At 47.4% G+C, this 20,171-nt stretch overlaps 1 protein-coding gene across 1 annotated transcript in view; it reads right to left on the minus strand.

The window, feature by feature from the left end:
- Positions 1-20,171, minus strand: part of DCDC2 (doublecortin domain containing 2) — a 137,307-nt gene that overhangs the window by 20,700 nt on the left and 96,436 nt on the right. Inside the window, exon 9 of the mRNA XM_046006600.1 lies at positions 3,252-3,352. Coding sequence (XP_045862556.1) covers positions 3,252-3,352 — 101 coding nt within the window. The remainder of the gene's footprint in view (positions 1-3,251; positions 3,353-20,171) is intronic.

Below are 20,171 nucleotides of genomic sequence, written 5' to 3' on the forward strand. Positions count from 1 at the left end.
ACTCCCCGGGACCCCGTTCCCACAGACCAATGGGAAGGGGAGCCCAGGTGATGCAAATAGCGGCTCACAATCTAGGGAAAGAACCCAATCTTTTTCCGAATACTTTTATTGTGCTAAAAAACATGTAACATTTACAGTTTTGACTACTTTCTTTTTCATATTTATTCATTTATTTTAGGGGGAGAGAATGCATGTGTGCAAAGGTGGGAGAGGGAGACCGTCTCAAGCAGACTCCACAAGCCCAATGCAGGGCTCAAACCCACGACCCTGAGATACGACCGGAGCAGAAACCGAGTTGGACGCTTAACTGCACCACCCAGGGGCCCCATTTTGACCAGTTTTGAGCATACAGTTCGACGGCACCATATCTTTTATAATGGATACTAACCCTGCCTGACCTGCAGTGCCGGAAGATGTTGTCCTTACGATACTGGGCAGTAAACAAAGCTGGCCTTTGCTCTATGCCAGGGGTTCTCATCCCAGTGCTGTTAACATTTTGGACTGAGTAATTTTTTGTTGGGAGGGCTGTCGTGTGCATTACAAGACATTTAGCCGAAGCCCTGGCCACTTCCTACCAGATGCCAGGAGTACTCCCTCAGGTCTAACAATCAAAAAAATGTCCCCAGAAATTTCCAAACCTCCCTCAGAGGTAAGACTGCCCCGAGCTGAGAGTGATTGTTCCAGAGGAAGTCACTGTGTCTGTCTTCCAAGCTTGTTCAAACACCGTTAAAAAGACAGTCCAAAAAAAAAAAAAAAAAAGGGGGGGGGAGAGAGATAAGATAATCCAGAACAAAGGCGATCTGTCCCTCTGCTCATAAGATATGCAGAAACACAAGAGATCCACGGAGAATTGGCTCCTGGCAATATTTACTTCTAAAACTTGATCTGCTTTTCAGGCATCGGATACACTACTTGGCCGATTACACATGGTATTTACACACACACATACACACACACACACACACACCCTTGTCCACAGCCCTTTGACTAAAGTTATAACATGAACCATTTAGATGATAGGAAATCCGTCCAAAGAAATGAACTGTGTCAGCCCAAGACGGAGTGTACATCAGCGTAATTTATGGCTGAGCCAAGTTGTATGTGATGACTACATTTCCTTTCCTGTGCAGGAATTTTTTTCCTTCCTTAAGCTAGTAATTGGCTTTTTGGGGTTTGTGTTTTTTTTTTCTATGTGTGCGTGTGTGTGTGTGTTTGCATTTAATACTCTTTCCCTAGATCACCCCCACACTTCGAAACCGAACAGACCTACATTCAAATACAAACTCCTCCGCAGAACGGCACAACCTTGAACAACCAAGTTCACCTACACGAGCTCACTACCTTTCTCCATATGAAGTAGGGGGGTAAGACTTGTGTTTCAGGGCGGTCACCACAATTATACGAGATGAAAGTGCCCAGTGTGGGGTACCTGGCCTTGGTAGGTACTCAGCAAACAGCACCCACCGCTTCCTGGAGAACATAGTGGGAGGACATCCGCAGAGTTGTTCTCAATGATCGTGGAGCTTTCCACTAACTTCTCCACACCCTCACTGGGTGCTTCACAAGACCCTTAACACAGATGCTGAGGATACGGAGCAGAAGGTCAGCAGGCCACAGAGAGAGCGACTCTGAGACCGGACCCTGTGGTAAGCATCTCTCGCCAACCACGGCCACCAGCTAATTCCAGCTCTATTACTTATGGGGTCAAAGAAGAAAGGAATTCTGACCTTTGGTTATTGGGTTTTATTTCCTTCAAACAGACATCAGTGTGTTGACCTCGCCCAGTTTTCACGGGGCTGCTTACTCAGTATCTCCACAGTCATGCATTCTAGTAAGTGACCCCTCTCCGGTCCCGTGAGCAGTGGAGCTCTGCAGACACCCACCCCGGGCTGTTCTGGTAGCGTCAGAGACCAGCTCCTTCCCTCTCTCGGCTCCCCTTCCTTGTGACGCCAAACTTACAAGCAAAGAAACACCTACCACAGACTCTGAAACCTGTGAAGTGATTAACAAAGAGCCTTCTCTTTTGGCTATCCGAGTCTGATTTTCCCTTGATCTGTGGCATTCTGACTCTGGAATAAATCTGTCTTGTTTTGGGGCAGCTGTTCGGGGCTGTACACACAGACGATTACTCTCCTTTGTCTTCCACTGTAACATTTAATTACAGTGTCACAGAAGACTTAAATTTCCATTTTCCCTCCGCGAAAAAAAAAAATTACCTGTAACTGGAGTTTATGAAAAATTATTAGTTATAGCTAATCCTGGGTAAGAAATTGGATTTTTGAAATCTGTGTGATTTTTAACACATGAGGCTTTTCATCAGGAAGGCGACGCTTATGGGAAATGCCTGTGGAATCATCAAGCAGCAGTCCCACTGCCCCTCTGTGAAGACAAATACGACTGAGAAGTTCGTCTATGGAACCTGTAGGATTGAAATTTGCTTTCTGTAAAGGGAATATCACATAATAGTCAGAGGACAAGTGGCAATTCCTAGTGAATTCTCATTCCCTTGAGCCTGGGGTTATGATGTCCCCCCCCCCCCCGACCTCAATTCCAATCCTCCATCTAGAAATGTAAGAAATACGGCTGAATTGTATTAAAAAGCCTAACTGACTTATTTCTTGCATCATTTAACCAACATGAATACTCCTTCATCCCTTCTACAAGCACAGTGCGTGCACACACACACACACACACTCACACACACACTCACACACACACACTCACCCACTCTCATTCTTTCTCTCCTCCAAGTACCATGTTCCATTGGCCTAAAAAGAAAATCAATACACACACAGCAAATAAGCGCGTTGTGTTTGTATACGCAATTCTTTTATGAAAAATAAATTCCAACCACAATTTCAAGGACCTAAAGGAGAGAATATCACAGCGTTTAAAAAAAAAAAAAAGCTTTTCTGAATGGAGGACTTTTTTTCTAGATAAAAACCCCCAGCCAATATGCTTTTTCTGTATCAAACCTTCTCCCCCTTTGCATCTCAGGGCTTATCCCAAAATCCACCTTCAATGCTATTTATTAAAGTCACCTCATTTCCCATGACTACAAAATAAAAATTTAAAGACAGTCCAAAGGGCTCTTCTCTGAAGGAACACCAGGAAGACCTAAGGCTGTGTCGTGGGTCATTGGGCCACCCCGCTCCTGAGATGCTCTAAGCGCACGCTTCCGAACAGCCTGGAGCAGATAACCCAGAACTTGAAAGAAAAGAGTGGCCACTTGGCTTGTACATGGAGACTACCTGGTCAACCGGGATCTCCACTTGCGTGTCTTCATCTTCCTGGACTTCTGCTGCCCCCCGTGTCTCAGACCTCTCTGCTCCCGCCTGGAAAACGCCTTCACCTATCATTGGAGACAAATGCACAGCGAAAATCAAAATCCAATTGTGACATCATGTGGCTGAATGTTGAAACTGCAAGCAAATACTAAGGAAGATCATGCTTTTTAAAGATTTTTTATCTATTTGTTTGACAGAGAGAAAGTACAAATAGGCAGAGAGGCAGGCAGAGGGGAAGGAGAAGCAGGCTCTCCACCAAGCAGGGAGCCCAATGTGGGGCTCGATCCCAGGACCCTGAGATCATGACCTGGCCGAAGGCAGAGGCTTTAACCCACTGAGCCACCCAGGTGCCCTGATAATGCTTTTTAATAGGTATTTTGCCTCCCTTTGTACTGACGGGGCTTTTGCAGTCCTCTCTCCGCCACCCTACACACACACGTCTGCATTTTCACAGGGAAGAAGGCTGGAGGGGAGGACAAGCCTGACCCAGCAGAGCAGGGCTGTGTCCCAGACTCATCCTCACCCTGGGGATCCTGACCCAGCAACACAGCTGCCCCCCCCCATACAGGTATCCAGACAGAAGGGACCTCACACCTGTTACCTGCTCCCCACTGCTATCCCCAAAGCAGGGATGATGCTTGGTGCCTGAAAATACTAGCTTTAGAGGTTCTCCTTTCCCAAGAGAATGTCATGCACTGAATATAGGGTGTTGGAATAATTCCATTTGGAACAATATTTTAAAATATACGTGTTTCTTCCTGCAACAGAATCACAGAGCTGACTCTGGGTCTCACACAAATCAACCTTGTGGTTTACAGATGTCCACAGGATTTTCACAACCTAGGTCTCAAAAATCCTTACCTGCAAAATGTAATCTAAATCTCCAAGGCTTTAAGTTAAGCTCCTGTGACTTGTCTCCCATGGAAAGCCATGGTGGCTCTTTTCCGTACCCAGAGAAGTTTTCCTGTTTCCCCTCCGTCTTCGCTACTCCAGGCCGAGCCATCAGAGAGTCACAGAACCGTCTGTCATCGTGTCATATTGTTAAAGTTTAAATGGAAAACATCCCTTTACCTTCCTGGAAGAGCGATTATGCACACAGCACCAAAATACACTCGGACGCAGGCTAGTTGCTCAGGTTGCTGACACACCAATGAGTGTGTATTCCGAGATGTGAACACACCCCCAGTAAGGTTTTCCCCGGAGGAAATGCTGGACCAGGTAGGGCTGGAGCAGAGCACCATGGGCACTTAGAAGATCCAGCTGCGTGAAAAGGGAGGGAAGGCAGGAGGAAATACAACCAAACTCAAGCCCTTCTCGTTTCTCCTAGAGAAGCCATTTTCCTTTTTAACTACTTTTTTGGTGACTTGACTGGATATTGGCTTCTCCACTCTCCTTTTTAAAGATCAGGGACAACAGAGCTGCCCTCAAAGCTGATTATACACGTTAGATTAATTTGCATGGATTAACTCATTTTGAGGATTATCTACAGCAATCATTTAATCCCAGACTGGTTCTTCCCGTCATCCAACAAAGTCTTTCCACCCAATGATCCCTCCTTCCATCAGCTCTTGTATGCTTAAGCAACCCAGAGTAGTTTTCATTCATTAGAGTTTCCTCAGTTAAATCATCCTCCATGTATATGAAAACTGAAAACATACATATATACAGGAATCCCTACAAGATCATCACCAAATGAGGATGTCAGCATTCGCAACTGTTTTGGATTGTCACTAGCACTAATCCTCCCCAAAGACACGGCCCACACAGCAGAGCCAAGGATTACATCCTGCCTTGGTCTTGTCTTACTACTGAGGACGTGAATCCACAATGAAATCCCAGTCGGAACCTCAACATCAGAAGAAAGAATATAGAAAGCGACACGGAGAATGTGCTGGGTCCTCATGGATGTAGGAAGAAACCCACAGCGTTCTGCTCATGCACTCAACAAAGTCATCCTGGACCTAGCAAGAGTACGGGGCAGGCCGCTTTGAGGGGCCAGGAAGATAGCTCACAATTATTCTGTCGTAAAGCAGGAAAAGCAGAAGTGAGTAATCAAGTCTACAAAACTGGGAGTCAGCAGAGATACAGTAAGCTCTTGGTCTCTCTGTCAAACTCTGGAATCGGAACTCAAGAAAACAATGGCAGAAACGATGGAGATTCTGCCTTACTCACATGTGGAATTCGTAACCTTGAGAACGTGAACAGGCTGCACAATTTATCAAGCGTTATCTCCGGTGTGGTTGTAAAAGGAAGATTAGGCATGTTTGACATTCATTGCTACCTTCTGGATCACCTTAGAAGACAGGAATCATACCTCGCCCTCAAAACGTCCTTTGAGTCAACCTTCAGTGAAAGGTGCCATGCTCTAGTTATGACCTGAGTACACGACATTTTTGGATGACGTTTTGGCACCAAGTGTTGCACCTGCTTTCAAAGACACAACCAAGAGAAACCTACAGATCTGAAAGGAATATATCCTTAAACACTCACATCCAATGAAATGCTTAACTGTACCCAGCCAGAGTTATGAATGACTTGCAGATGTGTTTTAGAATAAACATTTCACAGGAAAAGAAAAATAAAATCAATAATAAAAAATAAAGTAAGATTGAAAGGAGACTGGAACAGAAAATGGCAGCCACAGGCTATAAAAGACAAAGAGACAAATCAACAAAACTCAATGTTGTGTACAGCGACACAGAAAACAGATAAACGTGTCTGTCTGTGGTGGGGTGCAAGGTCTCATTCATCAGCGAACGGAAACGTGCGCCATCTCCTTCAGCAGCACAGGGCAAGAGAGGAAGGTCAGAGGGGAATTCACAGGAATAAATGGTGGCCAAAAAAATAAATAAATAAAAAAGAAGAAGGTCTAGGAAGTTACTCTGTGATGGGAGAAAGCCTACTAGGATTTTAATGTTTACTACACGTGTTATATAAAATTAAAGAAATATGAAGTTCTAGAGAAAAATAATTTTACACAGCATGGGCTGATGATACATTGTTTATATAATACTTATGCATTGTAGAAAGCTTGGAAAATGAAGAAAACAAACATCCTTCTAACTTCATGACCTAGAGATAACCACCAATAATAATTTGACAATGGACTCTTCTTTTCTTTGTCCTTCTCTTTCTCTCTTAAACACACACACAGGGACGCCTGGGTGGCTCAGTTGTTTAAGCCGCTGCCTTCAGCTCAGGTCATGATCCTGGGGTCCTGGGATCGAGTTCGGCATCTGGCTACTTGCTTGGCAGGGAGCCTGCTTCCTCCTCTCTCTCTGCCTGCTTGTGTGTACTCTCTCCCTCTCTCTCTCTGACAAATAAATAAAATCTTAAAAAAATAAAAATAAATAAACACACACGCGCGCACATGCACGCACACACAAACTTCTTAAAGTGGGATCTTATTGTATATACAGTATTTAAGTGTTTTTTTGACTTTAACTTCCTGAGCACGGCCTATATCATGAAACGTTATCTGAACACACAGTAAGTTGCTGGGTTGGCGGCACCACATTGTAACTAATGGACAATACTAAACAATGAAACAGTGTTTTTAAACGAAAAGGTAGACTTCATTCATTTGATTGAGGAGTCAATATGTATCAAGATCCACCATACAAAAATCACCCCAGGAAACCTGAAAGGTTGCTCATGACAAGCGTAGCAGGTTTGGACAGCTCACAGACCCAGGGGCTCCTTATCTTTGCACATACCTGCCCTGTGGCTCCTTTCCTGCCCCAGGGGAATAAGCACGGTGCACCCGCACACCAAGCCCTCAATACCTGCTCATTGAACTGTAAGTGGAAAGACAAGTTCGTGGTTTCTGTCTTCAGGCAAGTTGAGTCCCTTCCTGCTCCGCACCCCTCCCTCGCTGTCACCAGGTCTGGAATTGCTCTTCCAAAACTCCCCTGCACCTGCAGACTTCCCAGTTTTGGTACAACTTCCACTGGGATGATCATCTCCCGTAAACCCCGGGTCTCTCCATGCAGTGTCTCATTGTGGAGGAAACCTCACCGTCTGTCTGTCTCTATCCTGTACCCACCACCTGCGTGGTTTCAATACCCGGGTGACGAGCCACTCCACACTGTGGCCTGAATCCTTCCACTTCTCAACGCCACGGGCCACGCCAGCTCCACGTTAGCCCACGCCCCCTTCATCCTGTGCCCGCGCGTCCATCGCAGCCCACCTGCAGAGTCCACCCGCCCTCCTCCCATCTCAGGCTTGCGTCCTCAACCTCCGGTTTACTCCTTTCACCCTCGTCCCCACGCGGCTGCCTGCTGAAGTCCGTCTGTCCATCAGTCCGTTTCTCTGTTAAACGCTCGGTGTTTCGGCACCGCTACCAGCTGCTGCTGCTCTGACTCCCTGCCCAGCCCAACCTTCTCTGTTCACGTTCTAAGTGCTGGACACCCAGAGCTGCATCGTGGGTCCACTTCTCTCCTCGGACAGTCTCATCAAGATCATGGTTTGAACACCAGCCATATGCCAATAACTCTCTAACCTAGACAAGCCTCTTCAGAAATCCCAAAACTTACATATCCAGTTGTCCGACTTGACAACGCCCCTTTGATATGAAATGGGCATCTCAACCTCAGTGTGGCCAAAACAGAACTCTGGGCCTTCCCGCTTCTACTCACTGCCCGCCCACTGTTCATCATCCCCCTTCCCCACCCCAGGAAGTGGCAGTACCGCTTCACCCCCAAATCGGGGAATTACCCTCACTTCCATATTGCCATCACTCCTTGTATCCATCCCATTGATGCCTTGTCAATGCAAATTGGGATAAATATATCCCAAATGTGTGAATATTATTTCCATCTCCACTATCAACTTGGTCTAAAAACTAGTTAGAAACTCTCTAATGTCTTCCCATCATGCAAAGAACCCAGGTTCTCTACCATGGCTTCCAAGGGTGAGATCAGGCACTTACTTCCCCCGTGACACACACCTCATACCATCTTGCCTTTGCCCATTCCACGCCAGCCGCATTCTGTTTCTCCAACAGAAAACTCATTCCCTCCTTTGTACTTCTTAGGCCCTCTGCCTGGAAAATTCTTTCCCTTGCTCACATGAGTGGCTGTCCCTTGCCATTCAGATCTCAGAAACCCACCCCCCTCCCTATTCCAGTAGCCACCAAGTCATTCATACTTCTTGTTTTAGTCCTCTGCCTACCATTTACTGCGAGCTGACATTTTTCCTATTTATTCAGTGTTTCTGTGTTTGTCAGTCTCCACCAAGCCATAAGCTCCACGAGCAGACATAGACGCCCATGCTGTTCAGTGCCATCCCCAGTAACAGAGCCCAGCACGAAGGTGTTGAGAAGGTGTTTGTTGAGAGAATGAAGAGCAAACACTCAACAACATTTGCTGCATGGAGATGAAATGACGAAATGTGAGGAGCATGCCATTTAAAAGCCACTAGCCAGCCCATTAATTCTCTGTGCTATTACAGGGTTGATGCCCGCCTCTGGCCATACGAAGCAGTACAGCCTTCGGGTGAGGAGCGGGAGTTTGAACAGAAAGAAGGCTGGATACAACCTACACGGGGATCGACTCTGTGTGCTGTGCATGGTAGCTAAAAGAACAGCCCCCAAAGATGTCCAGGTGACTACATCAGAAACCGTGACTACGTCACATTGATAGGAGACAGGAATTACGGTTGAAGATGGAATTACCGTTGTTAATCAGCTGACCCTGAGATGGGGAGAGGATCCTGGACTATTCTCCTGGACCCAGTGTGATCACACAGGTCCTCATAAATGAGAGAGACCGGCGGGAGAATCAGGTTCCCAGGGATATGGTGTGAGAAAGACTTGCCTGGTCATTGCCGGCCTTGAAGATGAAGGGGACCGTGAGACAACCTTTGAAAACTCAAAAAGGAAGGATGTGAGTTTCCCCCTTAGAGACTCAAGAAGAGACAAAGTTCTGCCAATGCTCCACGTATAAGCCAGTGAGGACTATTCTGGAATTCTGACCTCCAAGACCACAACGTAATGAATTTGTATGTTGTGTTAAGCCACCCAGTTTGTGATAAGTTGTTATAGCAGCAGCAGGAAACTAATACACCATGTGTCTAAAGATCACGGTCGAGAGAGAACGTCAGGGCGGTCCCCACGGCCTATCCCCTTTCTGACTCCTGCAGGTCCCTCCCAGACTGGGGCCACCAGCTCTGACGCCATCTGCCCCTTCTGCCTTTCAGGCGCTGGTCCGAAAAGCCCTTGCAAGTCCACTGGCTTTTGCTTTCATCCTCTGTTAATACTTGTCCTTGACACTCCCTACAAGGTGCAGAAACCAACTACCACCGCCCCCAGACACCCCCCATCGGCCAGCAGGACAGGGATTCCATTTTTTGAATGTCTTCCCTACCCCTGAAACCTTTGTAATAAAAGCCATTTGCAAACAAACTCAAGAGTGGGGATAAATTCGATCCACAATCCTGCTCTCTTTCAATTACTCTACTAAGGCTCCAATTCCATGCTTGGATGCACAGATACCCAAACGCAGCGCTAATCTTTCTCGTCTGACTCGCGAGTCGGCATTTTAGTGTCTATTACACCATAAAGCAACAGCAAACACACTAGTAAAAATAAAAATGCTCCTCAATTATTTTTCACTTATCCCTTATGAATTTTATTGCCTAAAAAAAAAAAAGCCGAGCTTTGGAGGTGGAGCCCTTGCAGCATTACCTTGGAGTTCCTCATAAATAGGAACCTGTCTCCCGCAGAAAGGGAACACAGATGCTCATGCGGGGTTAGCCTCTGCAGCTCGAGGGGCGGAAACAGAAGGGTTCCTGGTCTCAGGGCATCCACAGCTCCATCTGGTGATATCACAGGACTCGGACTTTCTTGAGTAACAGAAGTTACTAGATTGTGAATGACAGGAGCACAGAACTGGTGATAATTAGTCTTAAAGCCCAGCCACCTTGTTGAAAGCATACCTCCTCTCTACAGTTACTCACAGTTGTTTTTAGATAGTTTCATAAACTGTATTTTGATGAGCTCTGTGTCTGAAATCGATGAGAACTTATCAGGACAAATAAGAAGAAAAATCACAGTCTGGTGCCCGGTTCTGAGGACTCCCTGGGAATGTGAGATACCTAGTTAGCGGAAGCCCTCCATGTCAGCAAGAAAAGTTTAATGTGCCCGATGTGCCGGTCAACATTGTAATAGGATTTACTACCGAGACAGCCTCATAAAGAAATGTTAAATGAGAAACAAGACATTAATTTTAAAATGTAGCTCATTAAACCCAGTAGAGAAAAAAATATGAGGAAACAAGGAGTCTACAGTGTATAAAGTAATATTCTAAAAAGAAGAAAAAAAATATATAGGCCTATTTATAAAAAAGCTATGTACCCTTTATTTATTTATTTGACAGACAAAGATCACAAGTAGGCAGAGAGGCAGGCAGAGAGAGGGGGGAAGCAGGCTCCCCGCTGAGCAGAGAGCCCGATGTGGGGCTCGATCCCAGGACCCTGGGATCATGACCTGAGCCGAAGGCAGAGGCTTTAACCCACTGAGCCACCCAGATGCCCCACCTATGTACCCTTTCTGTGCATCGTATCAGTCACCAGAGACAGAATTGAAATTAAAATGGGTAAGAAGGTGACATAAAAATTATTTTCACTAGCTAATGTGAATGGGAATACATTCACGTGTGAAATACATTCAATTTCTAATATGTAACTCTCCGTAGATACAGATGACCCTCATCGTATCTTACTGAACTTCAAGGCCCACCCAGCGGGAGGCAGCCCCCACACCGTTCAGCAGGCGGCGAGGCGGGACGATGAAGGCGTCCACGTGTCATGACACTTCCTTGTGAGAGGACACTGGCCGGCCTTTCCCGATGCTCGTTACGACTCACACCATAGCCTCCTCGCACCACTCCTGTGCGTTGACGGGTATTACCGGGAGGAGGAATCCCAGCACGGACAGCGAGCGCTCTGAGCGTGTCGGAGGCCGTGCGGAAATAGAACCCAAATGTTTTCTAATCACTCATCTTCCCCATATGTCTCATTTTGTCCCACAGACCCAAAGGGAAACTCCCTACAGAAACAGGAATATCACAAGTGACGTCTTTCTTTGGCAATTCAGAACATGACAGGAAAACAACTTTACCCCAACGCTTCCATCGGCTGAGCGTTCCCAACCACAGTCGAAGATATGTGGCTTCTTTCTACTCCCTGACCCCACTGCGGGTATCACATGTCACCGGTGACACAACTGAGGTTTCAGTCTGACTGTGGAGCCCGCATAGACGTGACCCCACGGCCGTCACACTTTAAATGGGCGCAACAACGTTTTCCTAGGTAGACAGAACACGGGCAGTTTCAATCTTATCCTGCATTCCTTTTCTAATCCTTTTTTAGATACAGATGTTTTATGATTTTTATCCAAATCAGAACTACTCAGAGGACAAAGAATGAAGCACACATTTACAATACGTAGAATTCATGACTCAACCATTTTACAACCTGTGTAGGTTTTGCCATAATTTCTAAAGTCTGTATCCTGTACAGGACTAAGAATGAGAAAATAGCTCTGCATAGGTTTGCCTAAGTCAACAAGGGTATGTGGCTTTACCTTTTTGTTCCTAATTTCGTTACCTTATAAAAATTCCCCTGCAAATTAGTTTTAGTTTATCAGAATAATTGAATTGTTCCTCCTTATACCTCAGGGACTTGGAGTTACTTAATAAGTGGCCTAAAATCCCCGGTTCCTGTTCTTAATGCTGGCTGGTCCAACTATCTTCAAACAACCTCACGTGCTCGCCTGTAACAGAGCCAGCCCTCCTCAAACTACTTCTCCACTCTAGGAATTTTCTCTTGGTAACAAAGTCCTTGCACGTAATAGAAATACATGGTTCTATTAAATTCCTCAACTTTCTGGTCATTCATTCATTCCTTCATTCACTCATTATGCCAGTGTCTACTGAGCCTCCTCGTGCTCAGACATGTGCTGGACACCAGCCGCAGAAAGAAGAACAAGATGCTTTCCGTCTGCAGGGGAATCGGAGAACATCAAGGGCACAGAGCAAGTGTAGCGAGTGCTGCACCAGCTGTCTGGCGAGAGGGCACAGAAGCAGGAAAGGAGAGTGCACAGGGGGACAGACAGAAGCTACAAATCTAAGGATGGACAGAACTTGGCCCTGAGGAGCAGAGGACGGCCATCCAGATGGAAAGATCAGTCAGCGTGTGCAAAGCCCAAGAGGCAGGGACTGCAGTCAGATGGGCTGCAGGGCCGGGGGTGGGGAAGGTGGAACAGACTCTGATCTTGATCTTACAGATGATGAAGAGCCACCCAGGGGCGGGAGGTGGGGGACGGTCCTGGAGGAGGGCTGTCCCAGAGGGAAGGGGGCGGGGATTTCTGGCAGTGTGTGCGCCCAAAGGGGGACAGATGGAAGGTACTAGTCCAGGCATTCGGGCACAGTACTGCCCCATGGAGCGATCGGGTCAGAGTGAGAAGACTGGCTAAGACCGGTGAAAGGAAAAGTCTGGAACGTGGGTCAGACGGAAGCATTAAGAGGCTGGTAGCCTGGAGGGTTCCAAGGATGGGAAGGGAACTAAGGCGGGGAAGGACAGGTCCCACGCATCTGTTGTGACGGCGGGACAGGCACTGCTCAGGGGCACTGTGGTCTGCGTGAGACCGGTAGCTCCCGCATGACGGCAGTAACAGCAGGATGGGCGGAGGCGGCAGGAGGGACACGAAGCTATACTCACAGGGCTCCGTGACCCCCGGATGGGGGAGGGGAGAGGTGAAAGAGCCAGAGGGGACTCTCGGGTTTCCCGCCGGGGTGTCCACGTGGTTAGTAGGGCTATTTACCAAGATGAGGGACAGAAGACAAGGCGGGTGTGTCATAAGAAGGGAGACGATGAGTTCTGAGTCGGATGTCCTGGCTAGAGTCCCCTGGGAGGCATCTTGACAGACACGTCGGGTAACTGGTTGGATATACAGATCTGTTGACTAGGATAATGTTCTAGGATGAGGATACAGATTCGGGTAAAGAAAGTCATCGGTCTGAACAACAACTTGCAATGAGAATAGAAGATGACTGGAGAGAAAATTCTAGGAAACAATGTTTAGGGATGGGCAGAAGATGAACCTATGAAGAGAAAACAAGTAATGACCACTGTGGGAAAACAATCAGAGCACGAGCTGTCCGGGAAGCCCAGGGAAAGTGAAGGCAATGACGAAGGAGCAATCGGTGTCAAAAAGTGTCCTCCAGGGGCACCTGGGGGGCTCAGTGGGTTAAACCAAGCCTTCAGCTCGGGTCATGATCTCAGCGTCCTGGGATCGAGCCCCGCATCGGGCTCCCTGCTCAGCGAGGACCTTGCTTCTCCCTCTCCCTCTGCCTCTCCCCCTGCTCGTGCTCTCTCTCTCTCTCTCTCAAATCAATAAATAAAATACTTTTAAAAATAAAAATACAAAATGCCCTCCAAGTTGGTGTCCCAATGATCTGGTCAAAGTGGTGAGAGCAACTTCATGAAGCGCGGCGATCAGGGTATATTGGGGTGCGGTTTGAAACAGGGTGAGGAAGTGAAGGCAGGAGTGGGGTTCACTCTTTCAAGACCGTTTGCTGTGAAGCAGAGACTCGTAACACTGAGCTCAGAGGCCTGAGGCCATGAAGGTAGGGAGGGCTGAACCGGGGTCAAATCCCACCTTTTCTAACTCCTGGCTTCCAGTGAATTTGTCGCGGATGTCCGCACTATCCCTTATGTCCCCCGGGGACAGACATGTCCAGTGAAATCCAAGCATTGTTGCAAAGACTCAAACAGTCCCCCCAGCCACCCGTGACCGAGCCAAACCAAAGCAGACCATCTTCATCTTGATAACACAAAAGTAACTAGAACTGTATGTCATGAAAATACCAATCATTCATGCTATGCAGACATGTAGTGGGGTTTAAACCTCAGCTAAAATGTCTACATGGTAATCTGTGTGCAGGGGGTCGGGGAGGCCAGCACCAGTCCCAGGAAACAAGGCACCTTCAGCCTGTATGCCTAACCGATGAGATCTCTAACAATCATCTCAGAGGGAAAAAAAAGACCGCTTAGCTCCAGAAAACTAACAAGAATTCATGCGAGGAATCTCAAAACCCAAAGACTGGAAAAAAAAAAAAAACAGGATTTAAAATTTTCAAAAGCTATTTGCAGTTAGTAAAAATTGAGATGGAAGACTGAAATAGTTCTGTAAATATTTGTTTCCAAATTACATACAGGCATATACTTATGGGATTAAATACCTAGTTCAAACATGAAAATAAAGAGAGACTAACTGTGCATTTTCAAAAAGTTGGTAATTAATCCCGATTATTATTAAATTACTCCTTTGAGATTCTAAGCCTCCAACGTTTGCTTTCAACAACCAGCAATGATAGGCTTTAAAACACTACATTCAGCGATGCCGGTACTACTGGAAGAAACGCCACTTTTACAATGAATTTGATCCTGAGACAGGTGCCGGAGATTCTATGAGCTGTGGTCCTCGATCAGGGTAGAGGGACACACGGGGCAAGTATGCAAATTGGGCAAACCGGTCATTCTGAATAAAGGGATGGGATAATTTTTCATCTCATCTGTTTGGTGAAGGTAAGACGCCTGAACTGCTCGTGAAATCTGAGTGAGAGTGTCTCAATTTAAGCATTTTGGCATTTTAGATACCGTGTGCTCCTATTTGCTCGAGACAAAGCAGGATCTTTCGAATGCGTAGATTGCAGGTGTTTATATTTGCTCCACAGATGATAAATTTTTGTCAGAACTGACGCCCCGCCGAAGATGTAACTTCGCTTTGGTTAACATGCCATGGGAAGTCACAATATACTCAATTCAGCGCTATCTCTATAAACTCCGTGATTCAAGGAGCTGCCGTCAATAAGTAGCCGACAAACAAATCTTTGCCCAAGACACTCTTCTCTGCAGTATCCACCATGTTCCAAATTTTATTTAAAGCCACCTAAGGTGAATCCACTTAAGTGATCCTACTGAATTCCATCGTAGGATGACTCGATAACCACACGTAGGACTGACACCGCACTTTGATGCAGACATGGACATAGATATTCAGCAAGTGGTACGGACATTCAGATTTAAAGCGACTACATACTGAGTACAAAATCCGAGGGAATCAAGGAAACCAAAAATCTCAAACCATCAATGGGAAAAGTGATCCCAATAGCTTCTATTAATGATGGGAAATCACGGGTTAGTTACAAAGTAGGACTCTGTGTTATGAAACTCTTAAGGAAGAAAACGGGCCAAAACAAATCAGTCTCACTTCACTTGCTCAGACTTAATGTTGCTCAAACAACACAGGCTGACCGGACACCCTCCAAATTCTCCACTCTTTCTCCAGCATTCAGACTTGGAGGATCAGTCTGTATTACGACAAAAATCTAAGGAGGCTGTACTTTCGCGACGATATAAAACATTGTCCTCTAGCATTTTTGCCTGTGATTGAAGTTCATCGCCTAATAGTTCCCTTCCAAAAGGAAGAATTCTGGATCCTGAAGCTCAGGGAATGGATATTCCTTTCAAATATCCTTGCTGCTGGGGCGCCTGGGTGGCTCAGTGGTTTAGGCCACTGCCTTCGGCTCAGGTCATGATCTCAGGGTCCTGGGATCGAGTCCCGCATCGGGCTCTCTGCTCGGCAGGGAGCCTGCTTCCCTCTCACTCTCTCTGCTCGCCTCTCTGCCTACTTGTGATCTCTCTCTGTCAAATAAATAAATAAAATCTTTAAAAAAAAAAATCCTTGCTGCTTTCTTCACTAATCATTGAGAAACACCAATAACCTACTTATGGGGCTTCTTTTTGTTTCATTTTGGAGAGAGAGAGCACGTGCGTGTGTGCATCAGCATGGGGAGGAGGGACAGACAGACACAGACAGAATCTTACACAGACTCCACCCCCACTGTGGAGCCCAACACGGGTCTTGAACTCACAACCCTGAGGTCCTGATCTGGGCCAAAATCGAGACTCAGATGCTTAACCGACTGAGCCACCCCAGTGCTTCCCTGACAATCTACTTTTTTAATCTTGGGGAGGGGGAATCAGAAATAAAGAAATCTTTCTTTGGATCTTTCATTAACCTACAATTTTTAAGTATTCCCGTTGCATGAAACGGGTAAGAATTAACGTTTGCTTCATTGTATAATGGTTTCACATACGTGCAGTTAAGATAAAACACAAAGATTGGTAAACCTAAGAAAATGTCTGTTCTGGAATAGGGTGGAAATGCTTATTATCTGGTCAGGAAACATTTTTTTTTCTTCAGCATTTACCTAAAACAAGGGAATAATAAGTGATAATATTAATAATGATGATTAGCTAATAGTTCACAGATGCTTATCATATGACAGGCACAGTTCTCGGCGCATTGCATGTGGAACTCACTCACTGCCCAAAACAACTCGATGAAGTAACTAGACTTGATGAAGTACCTGCTGACACGACCTGCGTTTTACGTACAGACGACGAAGGTACGCGAACGTTCCCCGGCGGCGAGTGTCGGGGGCAAGACTCAGATCCAGCGACTGAAACTAGACGGCTTGACCATGGTTTGTTTTTTTTTTCCCCTCATCATAGCACATACCGTCCCCAATGTCCATCACCCAGCTGACCGTGCTTTTAATGCAGGCTTTCTGACGTGCCAGTCCTGACCCATTAGCGGATCGTGACATCAATTTAATGAGGCGCAAGTAGTGGTTTTCAAGCACAACAGAAGAAACCAGAAGCTGGATTGCGACACCAGGGTCAGCTTCGTGGGTGTGGGGGGTGGTGAAGACCGTGCTGGCGAGAACACTCCACTTGGCTTCATGCTCTGCGGGTACCATCTTGGCATTCTTTTTTTTTTTTTTTAAGATTCTTATTTATCTATTTGTCAGAGAAAGAGAGCACACAAGCAGGGGGAGCAGCAGAGGGAGAGGGAGAAGCAGGCTCCCCGCTGAGTAGGGAACCCAATGCGGGACTCGATCCCAGGACCCTGAGATCATGACCTGAGCCGAAGGCAGAGGCTTAACCCACTGAGCCCCCACCCCCCAGGCATCCCACCACCTTGACATTCTTAATAATTTTATCTTTGAAGCTGCGTTTTGTAAACGAAATCTGGTGAGATGACGGAGCATGTCTGTGAGGAGAGGAGACACGGACAACACATGCCTGCAGTTGTTGGCCACCCTGGTCACCTACGGGGTCTGCTGTGTCCCCCGCTCCCCAGCGCCGTGAGCATGGAGTTCAGGCGGGGACTCACGGCAGGGGAGTCTGTGTGTGGCGACTCAGAGTGAGTACCAGGAAAGCGTGTTGTGCCTGCATCAGAGCCTGGGGCTATGAGGTCACTGACAGCCCCTCGAGGCCACCCAAGCCACGAACACCAGAACTTGCTTCCAAGCGGGAAAGGGTCCAGTGGTGCCCTAGGAAATCCTAAAGAGCAAGGGTGCTCCTGGCCTGCTCTCTCTGACTCGAGTGGCCTCCCTGGAGAAGTCGAGCACTTCTGGAAACAATGACATGGCCTGGAAGGGAAACAGGGGCTGACCCTTGGCCTCGTCCCTTCTTAGTCCTTCCTCACTCACCAGCAGGCCACCGGGCGGGAGGGCGGGTCGCACGTGTGCACATGAAGAGTGGAGGGCCGCTGAGTAACGGTGACACAGGAGTCCCACCCGTCTGGCGAGGGCAGAGGCACGCGCAGTACGGGCTAAGAGACACCAGCTGCATCCTCGTGACCACGCGTGCGAGGGAAACGCTCTTACGTCTCATATGTGAAATCGGCATCGCACGATAGAGACGAAGGGCAAAGTTCATCCTCGTTAACATTTTTAATTTAATTTTAACTTCTTTAGAATGACAGTAACAGCAAAAAAAAAAAAAAAAAAACCCACGGAGAAAGAGAAGGAGCGTGGAAGCAAGGGGAGGGTATACGTTTAAGGATGCTGAACAGCGCTTTCCTCCTGCTTTCTGAACAAAAGGCGCCACTTGTCCACGTGGTTCACTGGATCTTGAAAATTGTGCCGACAGACAAGCAGTCCCCACAGTGACTACTGCTCCGCACCCCTTTACTTCATGATACAAATGTTCAGAAGCCCACGCGTGTGTGCATGACACTGTACGGGTTTTCCACACTGCGGGTCACAGAAACTTAAATAGCCCTTCACTGCGCTGGAGCGAGTAAGAGGCAATACGGACCCTCTCTCCTTGCCACCCGGAACGATGAGCCACTCCTTCAGGACAACACAGCTTCTGGCAGTCCTGCCCCGCGTCATGTTCTGAAAGATCACCCTAATCCGGCCCAGCTCAGACCCTCCAGCAGCACGTCCCAAACCTCTGCCACCAGGCCCTTCACCCCACCCCCCAGAGCAAACCCAGTGGCCCTGGGCGGCCCGTCCTCACCTCCCTGTCCCCCTTCGAGTGGGCCATCTCCCCCTTAGCTCGGCACCTGCACTCACACCATCTCCAAACAGCCACCCGGCCCATCCGTGCTTCCCTTCGGGATGCAACTCAACGGCCACCTCCCAGAAGGCTTCCATCTCTCTGAGCTTTCCACACCTCCACTCCGGACCCTAACAGCACCACATGGTAGACAGTTAGACACTGTCACACAGAGGATATGAGACTGTTTCAACTCACTTCATGTCTCCCAACGCCCCTAACGTACGACACAGTTGGGCGACACATAGTGCTCACTCTGGAGCCGGGACAGGGGAAGGGAGGTCACTTTCCTGAAAGCCTAGTACGAACGCAGAGAACATTCCTCATAACCGCCCTGTGAAGGAGGTACTTCTATTCTACTTTATGGACCAGGAACCTGAGGTTTCGATAACTTGCCCAAAGTTGCCCAGAGCCAGACCCAAGGCCCAGGTGTCTCCCACGACAGTGCCTTTTACAGGATACCCACCTTGGAAGACGCGGCCCCATCATGAAGGTCAGTACCTGCAAATTACACAGCCAGACAGATGTCTGAAGAGTCACAAGGGAGAGCTATTTTCCTTCTGAAGTTCCAGGCTGCCCTCCAAGTTATGGACGAGGAGAAGTAAACTCAAAAGTGAAGAATGGAGATCGAAGGCCAGAGAGGGGAAGGGGGAAGGTGAGTAGCTTTGAGATCATTTTGGGAAAACAAATGAGAAAGAGAAAGAACACTGGAGAAGACATCAAAGCTGGAGGGAAGTTTAAGAAATGAAACTTTGTGGGAACAACAGAGAAGAGAGAGGCATCAGTTTAAAAATGTTGGCAGGACGCCTGGGTAGCTCCATCAGTGAAGTGTCCAGCTCTCGATCTCAGCTCAGGGCTTGATCTCAGGGTCGTGAGTTCAAGTCCCAGTCCCAGCCCCAGCCCCAGCCCCAGCCCCACATTGGGCCCCACACTGGGCCCCACACTGGGCATAGAGCCTACATAAAAAATTTAAAAAAAAATTTTTTTTTAATGTTGGCAACTCAGGCATAGAACTCAAAGAATGAGTCTTTATTTAATGATTGTATTTATTTGATAGAGAGAGGGAGAAAGAGAGAATAAGGAGAGAAGCAGGCTCCCCACTGAGCAGAAAGCCTGACGTGCGGCTCCATCCCAGGACCCCGGGATCATGACCTTAGCTGAAGGCAGACGCTTAATCAATGGAGCCACCCAGGTGCCCCTCAAAGTATGAGTTTGAGTCTGGTGTGTGCCCTGGAGGGAGTTTGGAGAAAGAAAGAAATTTCGTCTGCTTTTGGCTTCATGGAGGGTTAGCTGAAGAGTCTATGGTGAGGTTTTCCTTAAAAATCCTAACCCGTGATTGAACCCCGTAACCATCACTCAGGATAATTCTTCTTCCATGTGAGGGAAAACTGCACCTTGCCTGACTTAGAGTTTAACTGCTGGCACCCATCCACCAAAGGCGTGATCGCCAAACACTGTATCAGAAAT

The sequence above is a fragment of the Meles meles genome, chromosome 5 (genome assembly GCF_922984935.1).
Source record: "Meles meles chromosome 5, mMelMel3.1 paternal haplotype, whole genome shotgun sequence".
In the NCBI taxonomy this organism is placed as follows: Eukaryota; Metazoa; Chordata; class Mammalia; order Carnivora; family Mustelidae; genus Meles; species Meles meles.